Below are 9,979 nucleotides of genomic sequence, written 5' to 3' on the forward strand. Positions count from 1 at the left end.
CCACCATGCCTTGGCAGTTTATTCCATCAGCATAACAGCTCCATCTCCGACATTAACATTCCACTCATCCTGTCTATGCCCCCGGCTGAAAGCACTGCTGCACATTTGGGCTGAAGCAACGCAGCTGTGGAACCAGTGGAGCTCATATTTGCCATAAGGAACCCTGGTACCAAGTGTCCATGACGCCGTGGGTCCAAAGGCTTTGCTTCAGAGCAGAGACAAGGCACGGGCAAAAGAGAGCTGCATGTCTTTCTAGCCCCAGGTCTAAGGACCCAGGATGAAATGCCTCAATTCACTCAACAGAACACATCCTCCCAGCTTGCAGAAATTAGATCCTTCCCGGTCACCTTCCTGGGTGTCCTGTCTAATGATGGGACAAAAAAGTGATTCTCATGCCCAACTGTTTTTCTAATAGGAGTAATGACACTCAAGGAGAGAAGTTGAGGGAGGGAACATGAGTGACGACTTCAGCCTGTTTCCCAGCAGATTCCCCTAGAGCCCCAGGGACACCTGGAGGGAGCCCAGAGGGGCAGAGAAAGTGCTGCCTTGGGCTGGGCCTCTGCTGCTGAGCTGGACTGGGCTCCTGGGATGGAGGGAGCTGCTGGCAAGTGGGCAGCACTGCAGAGAGACAGCTCTGCCCAGGAGCAGCTCCTCTGCAAAGGGCAGCAGGGCTGAGGGCACTGCCTGCAGGCAGCGAGGGGAGAGGAGCGAGGCAGAGAGAGGTTAAAGGCAGCCTGGAGTGGGAAGGCTTTGAGCTGAGAGCACACTGCGTGGGAGAGATCTTCACAGCCCTCTACATGGTAAGTATCTTGGTGCAGGGCAATGTAGCTGGTGTTCCTGGAGGAATCTCCAGAAGCTGGCACATCCCACAGCCTACGGGATCTTTAAGGAAGATTCTCACATTTTCTCTAGTGCAGAGGAGGAGGACATGCTCCAGAGCAGGGACTCCGTGCTGCACCATCAGAGGGACAGAACAGAACGGCTGCCTTCTCCCAGGGATGGCTGCAGGGGTGTGAAGGTGGGTGTGCAGCCAGGGGTGCCCAGGGCTGTCCTTCCGAGGAAGGTCACCAGCACTCAGCCTGCCCTAGGAGCTCCACATGGTTCTGCAGGGACAATCTGTGGGTGGAATGAGAAACCCCTGGCAGGGTAGGGCAGGGTCCTTATGATGCTGAGAGGGTGCTACATGGGACAGTGTGACTCACATATCAAGCTCATGCCCAGGTCATTTCTGAGGGCACTTTTCATGAGTCCTTTCAGGGCAGGGCTTTCCTGCTTGAGTCTCTGCTTTCCTCAATTTGTGCTTCCACTTTTCTCTGGCTCGGCTTGGTGGGAATGGAAACACAGTTGTGTGCGTTAGAGAAAGGGCTGAGACTCCTAAGCCATCACACTGAGGTTTACTGGGAACTTCAGCAAGTGCCTTCACCCGCACCAGCCCACAGATAACACCAGCATCACCTTTCCAGGTTCATCAGGGTTTGCGTGACCTGTTCTTTAACACCTGCGCACACAGAGCAGTGCAGTGCAGCGCTGCGCACAGGGGCTGAGCTGGGGTCTGTGAGCACTGGCAGGGAAGAGATGCCGGGCCAGAGAAACAGCTCCCGGCTGGGACAGCTCCAGGCAGTGGAGACAAGGGCAGGGAGGGAGGGAAATGCTAAGGGAAACCCTGTTTCAGGGGAGATATGGGCACCTCCCAGCCACCCCTGCAGTGTCAATGCCTTCCCTGAGCAACACCCCTCTTGTCTCCTCTCCCGCCTAGCAAAGCCCCCAGCCAGCGCGTGGGGTCTAGGGTGTTGGTCACCTCCTCGTCCATCTGCCAGCAGGAGAGACAAAGTGCATCTCTCCTGCCATGTGCCCCTTTCCCGCTGACCAGGGGCTGAGGGTGACTGCCCTGCACTGTCACTGTCCGGGAGGTGGTGTGCAGTGCTGGGTAAGCGAAAGGCTTTCCTGAGTGCCCCCTGTCTCTCTCCTTGCCTCCCTCAGCTGCTCTTGGTGTTGACGTCAGGCTCTCTGGGAATGGGAGTTTCAGCTGCAGAGTCAGGCACTGATCTTGGGGGTCCTCCCATTTGGGTGTGTTTATGGCAATGAGGTGTCCCAGCTTTCCTCTAACCTGTGACGCTCTGGGCAATGCAGTCTGTGAGGCTCGAGAATGAGCTGACCCTCCCTTAACCAGATGCCATCATTAGCACAGCTGGCTACCTCCTTGGGGTGTCCTTCCAAGCTGTGAGCTGCCTTCCAGGATGCAAACCTGCCCTATAGCACTTTATGCTATCTGAAGGCCCTACGGAGAAGTGCAGAGATGCTACAACAGAGAAAATGCTGATGGGTTTCTGAAATGAGCCATGTGTGTCCTAGGCTAAATGTGGGGTGCTGAGTCCTTGAGAAAGGGTGAGACATTTAGTGGTCTGCAGTGGATCCCTCTGCTCACAGCAGTGTCTGGTGGCTTTTCAGGGTAAAGTGGGAGTGTGATCACCCTGCAGCTCAGAAAGATGCAAGCCCAGGGCAGCTGGGAACAAGATGGATGAAAAGACTGGCTCCCCTCCCTCTACACTAAGCCACAGGCATTCCTCTTGCCTCGCAGGACTCCCTCTGTTCTCCCTGCGTGCAGCACAAATGCTGAGGCTTTCTGACATCCAAACACAATCCCCAGAAGAGGTGGAGGGAAGCTGTAAAACTAACCTCTCCAACTGCCTTCTGCCATCCCCGTTCCTTAGCACTGGGAGTGCAGATGCTGACAGGCCCTTCTGTGCTGGGAGCAGTTTCATTTGACAAAATCAAACACCAGCACTGGACCCTGCACCCACCGTTCTCATGAACTCTGCTGCAGAGCAGGGCTGACTCCTCGGCAGCCAGCGGGCAGAGGCCCTGCTCCTCATGGCACATTCAGCCAGCGCCAACCTGAGCTCCAGCCACAGAGCTGAAGGAAGTTCTCCTTGAAAAGGAAAAGGGTGGGTGCGTGTGTCAGGGAGAGCGTCCAGGGGAAATGGCTTTGATTTTGCTCAGAGAAGTTCATCCTAACTTGTTGCTGCCTTTTCCCCCTTGGACAGTGCCCCATGCCCAGAGGAAAGACATGTCCAACAGCAGCTCCATCACCCACTTCCTCCTCCTGGCATTCACAGACACACGGGAGCTGCAGCTCTTGCACTTCTGGCTCTTCCTGGCCATCTACCTGGCTGCCCTCCTGGGCAACGGCCTCATCATCACCACCATAGCCTGTGACCACCGCCTCCATACCCCCATGTACTTCTTCCTCCTCAACCTTTCATTTCTTGACCTGGGCTCCATCTCCACCACTGTCCCCAAAGCCATGGCCAATTCCATCTGGGACACCAGGGACATCTCCTTTTTGGGATGTGCTGTCCAGATCTTTGTGTTTGCATTTTTTATTTCAGCAGAATTGTGTCTCCTCACCATCATGGCCTATGACCGCTACGTTGCCATCTGCAGACCCCTGCACTACGGGACCCTCCAGGGCAGCAGAGCTTGTGTCGACATGGCAGCAGCTGCCTGGGGCACTGGGTTCCTCTATGCTATGCTGCACACTGCCAATACATTTTCACTACCCCTCTGCCAAGGCAATGCTGTGGACCAGTTCTTCTGTGAAATCCCCCACATCCTCAAGCTCTCCTGCTCAGATGCCTACCTCAGGGAGGTTGCGCTTATTGTGGTTAGTCTTTTAGTAGTATTCAGCTGTTTTGTTTTCATTGTGCTGTCCTATGTGCAGATCTTCAGGGCTGTGCTGAGGATCCCCTCTGAGCAGGGACGCCACAAAGCCTTTGCCACGTGCCTCCCTCACCTGGCCGTGGTCTCCCTCTTTATCAGCACTGCCATGTTTACCTACCTGAAGCCCTCTTCCATCTCCTCCCCATCCCTGGATCTGGTGGTGTCAGTTCTGTACTCGGTGCTGCCTCCTGCAGTGAACCCCCTCATCTACAGCATGAGGAACCAGGAGCTCAAAGATGCAGTGTGGAAAATGATGACTGGAAGTTTCTCTGAAGCAATAAACTGTCCATTTTCTTATGCATATCACTTATAATGTATCTCATTACAGTCTCAGCCTGTCTTTTGGAGGTTTGGTGGTTGTGGCAGTTGTCTTTTTGCTCAGATTTGCTTGTGATAATGTTGTGCACAAAGATTTGTCATTATTCATACCATTTCTGATTCACTATCTACCTTTCTAGCGCTACCCAGAGCCTTGAAAGGAGAGACATGTTCTCTGTGCATTTAAAAAAATAAAGGACCCTGCAGCAACTTTCTTGTCTGAGACTTTTGTTTTTCTGAGACTTTCTCTGGAGCTGCACGGCACTGCCTGTGTACAGACGTGGAGGGGGAAAGAGTCTCAGCACAGCAGCACGGCCAGGCAGCACCAGCGCTTGGTCTTTCCAGAGCTGCTCTCTTTTAAATTCCACACTCTCTTTCTGAGCCCCTCTCTTGGTGTAAGGAAGGATTGCTCTGGCAGCTTGGTCACAGGCCTTTTGTGTGGCAGTCCTGTCACTGCAGGCAGGGACAGGCAATGGGCACTTCTGTGACAGAGCTGACCTCCAGAACAGAGTTTCCATCATACAAGGGGATCTCCTGATGGCAGTGCCTGAAATCTTAGGTCTTCTACTTTTTCTCTCAAGAACAAGCCCAAGAAAGTGCCCTCAAGAGGAAAACACAGCTAAACTGTTTGAGTATTCAGTGTGGGAGCACATGGCAGTGTCCTTGCACAGCCAGGCCTCCTGGGGGAGATAGGAAGGACCAGCAGAGCAGGCTCTGGGCTGAGCCCATGGTCGCTGGACACCGCAGGGAAGCTGCCCCAAGGCAACCGTCACAGAGCAGCCCATAACAATCACTGTTTCCAGCACTGGACTGTCACCCCACCTTGTACAGGTTGTTTATCCCTCCACAGCGGCACACCAAATGACTAGGTCAGAAGTCCATGTTTGTGTTGTACAGAGGTGAGTTCACGGAGGAGATATTCTTGGAAGATATATCAAAGTGTGATGAAGAGAGGGAGGTGATTAGAGAAAGCCAACATGGCTTCACAAAGGGTAACTTGTGCCTGACTACTCTAGTGGCCTTCTGCCATGGAGTTACTGCATTAATGGACAAAGGAAGAGCTACAGACATCACCTGTCTAGCCTTCTGTAAGTCCTCTGATATGGTCCCCCACAACATTCTTGCTGCTGCTAAGTTGGAGACATACAGATGTGACAAATGAATTCTTAGATGGATAAGGAACTGGCTGGATGGGTGCATCCAAAGAGTTATAGGCAATGGCTCCATGTCTGAGTACTAGTACTAGTGCGTCTCTCAAGGGTGCATACTGGGACCAGTACTGTTTAATATCTTCATCAGTGACATAGTCAGTGGGATTGAGTGCACCCTCAGCAAGTTTGCAGATGACACCAAGCTGAGTGGGACAGTTGATTCACTTGAGGGGAGGGACGACATCCCGAGGGACCTTGACAGGCTGAGTTGTAGGTCCATGCAAACCTCATGAAGTTCAACAAGGCCAAGTGCAAGGTCCTGCACCTGGGTCAGGGCAATCCCCACTGTCAGTAGTGACTGGGAGATGAATGGATTGAGAGCAGCCCTGCAGAGAAATGCTTGGGGATATTGGTGGGTAAAAACTTGGAAATGGGCCAGCAATGTGTGCTTGCAGCCCAGAAAGCCAACCATATCCTGGGCTGCCAAAAAAATCATATCCAGCAGGTGGAGGGAGGTGATTCTCCCCTCTAACAAGTAATGAGAAAGGGGAGACAATCACTTCAACTCACTCTTTTGGCAAGGCTCCTCTTTATATGTTCTAGGACACTGCTGGCCACCTTTGCTACCAGGTCTCACTGCTGCGTCCTGTCTTGCCTTCAGTCCCCCAGCACCACCAGGGCCTTTTCCGCAGAGCTGCTCCCCAGCCAGGCAGTCCCCAGCCCCTGCAACTGCAGGCTGTTAGGCTGTCCCAGGTGCAAGACCTGGTGTCCGGATTTAACCCCAGCTGGCAACTAATCACCACACAGCTGCTCACTCACTCCCTGCCTCCAGTGGGATGGGGGAAGAATTGGAAGGGGAAAAGCGAGAAAGAAACTTGTGGGTTGAGATTTAACCAGTTTAATAACTAAAAAGAAATAATAACAACAAAAACAACAACAACAACAACAACAACAACAAAGAAATGTAAGGAAAAGAAAAAAAAAAAAAGGAAAGTGAGAGGAAAATAAAACCCAAGAAAAACAAGTGATTCAAATGAAAACAGTTGGTCAAATACAACTGACTGATGTGTAGCCAGTCCTCAGTCAGAGCCCCCCCCCCCCGCCAACCTCCCCTCCCCGCCCTGTTTTATTGCTGAGCATGACGTCATACGGTCTGGAAGATCCCTTTGGTCAGTTGGGGTCAGCTGTCCCAACTGTGTCCCCTCCCAACTTCTTGTGCACCTCCACCCTACTCACTGGTGGGGTGGAGTGAGAAGCAGAAAAGGCCTTGACGCTGTGTAAGCACTGCTCAGCAGTAACTGAAACATCTGTTTTCAACACTATTTTCATCACAAATCCAAAACATAGCCCCATACAAGCTACTATGAGGAAGTTAAACTCTATCCCAGCCAAAACCAGTACATCTGGCCTTTGTCCTTCTCCTATCTCGTGAAGTTCCTGACAGGACAGTCCTTCTGCCTGTCAGGTTTGCCCTGAATGGCATCCCTAGGGCACAGGAATGGTCCTCCCAATTTAGTGACCTTTCAAAAGGGATATTCCAATAAAATATCGATCTTCCAGTGTCACTTCATTACCACTGTTCTGTCTGTTATACAATGTATTGAATTTAAATTTAAATTAAATTTAAATTTAATTTACTAAAATAATTTTATTTTTATCTTCCATGTATTTTCATCTCTCTTGATAGAAGAACAATTTCTAACGTCATCTTTTCAGATGCAGACAGCCTAGACAAAAGCCCTTTCCCTTATTCTCCAGGTTTCTCCTCCCCTTACTCTTTGTTCATTCAGATTCCTCGCACCCATCCAGTTGCTGCTTTGACATCAGGGACTTAAAAGTTTGCCTGTCTTTCAGCAGTCTAATTGTCTCCTTAGCCAACTCTTTAATTATGTTTGTATCTGTGTTCTTTGTATCTGCCTACCTGAAATAGTTCTCCTAAGAAAGGCAACCTCATTAGAGGCAGCTTGGACTTAGCATACGCTTGCAGAGTCTGTTTTCTTTATGGAACTTGACCATGCTTGACTTGTCCTTTGCTTGCAAATAGGAAAAACCCTCCTGTGCCTGTGTGCAGCCAGGTCTCTAAGGAGAGCAGGTGGGAGATGGTGCAAAGGAGCTGTACCATCCAGCTGCAGAGATCAGTGAAGATGTCTGCTGTAAGGAAAAGTCCCAGGTGGGCAAGGAGAGAAATGGTGGGGTTGGGCAGGTGAGGTGGGAGGCTGTCAGAGCTCAAGGGACAGCTTCTCCTACCAGTCCACACCTCCTGAGGAGACACCCTGCAGCAATATCTATTGGAGAATGCTGCCGTCACCTCTTCTCTAAACTGAAAAGTAATAAACTACACCCTTGGAAATAAAACCTTATGTTTATTCAAAGGTCTTTGAAATCTTTCCCCATAACTACACTAGGAAACAGCTCCAATTATCTGTACAACTCTTGAAGACTTGATGAAACTTACGGGAAGAGACATGGCTCGTTAGGGCTTCCTTTCTTTCAATGAGCCCCATGGAGGATTTGTGCTGAGTCCTTCAGCTTCAGGCACTGAGAGGAGATTGCACAGACCTCTCCAAGAGTCAGCATCAAAAGCAAAACCCAAAGTACCTTGAAGTATTAATGAGTCCCATTACTGGCAAAGCCTCCCCAGGGACTCGTTAGAGCAGAGAATTGGAGGCCATGATTGCAGGCAGGCAAAGGGAATGTGCAGGCAGCTCAGATGCTGAGAAAACCCTGGCTTTGTTATATGAAGCAGCAGGGCCAAGCTCTGACCCCAAGCCCCGGGGAAGGCAGGTCCTGTCCCTCACGCATTGCTCAGGGCTCTTCCTGGGCCAGTGGGATGTGTGTGGGGGGGTGATGCTGAGTGCAGGACAAGGCTATGACAGCTCCCAGCCTTACTGGGGGTGTGCAAGGAGGCAATGAGGCCCCCCAGTGCCTTAGGACAACATGTCTTCTCATAGGCCTTGGTGACAGAGACGATTGCTGTACCCAGGGGGACAAAGCCTTGGGATCTCTTGGTGACCTCCAGCCTTGCCAGCGCTCTTTGCCATCTCCACCACAGCTTGTCCTACGCTGTCCCACAGCTGCTTCTTTTGCCCTGCAGGCGGCAGACACCCATCTCGCTTCCTCACCTTGCTCTCACCCTGCCATTTCCATACATTCACTGACGGCTGTCCACCCTGTCGTGGTTTAACCCCAGCCAGCAACTATGCACCACACAGCCGCTCGCTCACTCCCCCCCCACCCGTGTGGGGTAGGGGAGAAAATTGGTAAGGTGAAAGTAAGAAAAACTCGTGGGTTGAGATAAGAACAGTTTAATAATTGAAGTAAAACGAAATAGAATAGTAGTAATAATAATAATAATATAATACAATAATAATAATATAAAGCAAGTGATACACGACACAATTGCTCACCACCCACCGACGATGCCCAGCCCATTCCCGAGCAGCGATCGCCTTCCCCCCCGGCCAGCTCTCCTCAGTTTATATACTGAGCATGATGTCATATGGTATGGAATAGCCCTTTGGCCAGTCAGGGTCAGCTGTCCTGGCTGTGCCCCCTCCCAGCTTCTTATGCACTGGGCAGAGCATGGGAAGCTGAAAAGTCCTTGACCGGTGTGAGCACTACTTAGCGACAACTAAAACATCAGTGTGTTCTCAACATTATTCTCATACTAAATCCAAAACACAGCACTCTACCAGCTACTAAGAAGAAAATTAACTCTATCCCAGCTGAAACCAGGACAACCCTCACACTCTGTTCCCTGAAACACAAGGAGACGGAATGACCTCATACTCCTTCTGGAGGAGTTCATCTACCACCGCACAACCCTTGGAGTGACACTTCTTCCTCCTCATGTCCAATCTCCACCTTCCAAGCTGTACTGTGTGGCACTGTTTCTCTCTCCTGCTCTTTCCAACAACCACACGGGAAACAACCTTGCAAGCAGGCACCCCAACCCATCAGCTTTCTTGCAGCCCTTCACCTGACCAGGCAGAAGTAACCTCACCATGATCTTCCAAGGCTGCGAGCCTTTCAGCTTCTTGGATAGACATGACTGAGCTGCATGCCTGCTGCTGTCCCGTCCTGTACTCAGGCAGAAGAGACAGGACAGCCAAAATACAAGCCCCCTTCCTGGAGTGAGCCTAGGTCCTTCGGCAGAGGGGGTCTCACAGCCAATGTGCAACCAGGTGCCTTCTGATGGCAGATGTGAGTTTAGAAGCACATATCCCAGCCACGAGTCAAGGGCAGAGCTATCGGCTGTTTCAGGGAGAAGTGACCTCACAGTGCCTTTCCCAGACACATTCCTGCTGTTGGCCTCTCACCTCCAGAGGCAGAAGTGACCTCACAGCCCCCTCCACAGCCATTGGCTTCCTAATGGATTATGAGTTCCCAAGACACATTTGACCACATGGTACCGTACCCAGCCATCATCCTCCTTGTGGCCCAGTATGTGAGCAGATAAAAGTAAGCTTGTTTCATCACATTTATCTAATAGATTTCCTACCAATGGTTTGAGTAGAGAAATGTTCCTCAGAGGACCTGCTGTACTTATACTGGTGCATTTAATATCTCTACTTCTGCCTCTCTTTTTTTTCCTTCCTCTTCTTTCTCTTCTGTCTTCAAAAAGCTCTCCAAGGAAAAGAGTCATTGAATCCTAGAATAACTCAGCTTGGAAGACACCCCTGAACAGCACCTTGTCCAGCTATCCTGCTCAAAGCAGGTTGCACAAGATGAGGTTGCTCAAGGGCTCTGCCCAGTTTGGCATCATCCACAAAGGAGCTGAAAAGGCACTC

General features: G+C 51.0%; 1 protein-coding gene across 1 annotated transcript; it reads left to right on the forward strand.

Annotated features, from left to right (window-relative positions):
• Positions 1–3,067: 3,067 nt before the first annotated feature.
• LOC309603432 (olfactory receptor 14A16-like) lies at positions 3,068–4,033 on the forward strand (the record flags this gene model as incomplete). The annotated part of the gene is made up of 1 exon (XM_082338285.1): positions 3,068–4,033. One exon carries the CDS (start codon positions 3,068–3,070, stop codon positions 4,031–4,033), a length of 966 nt encoding a protein of 321 aa, XP_082194411.1.
• Between the last annotated feature and the right edge of the window lie 5,946 nt (positions 4,034–9,979).

The sequence above is a fragment of the Platalea leucorodia genome, assembly GCF_965183815.1.
Source record: "Platalea leucorodia genome assembly, contig: HAP1_HAP1_SCAFFOLD_77, whole genome shotgun sequence".
NCBI lineage: Eukaryota > Metazoa > Chordata > Aves > Pelecaniformes > Threskiornithidae > Platalea > Platalea leucorodia.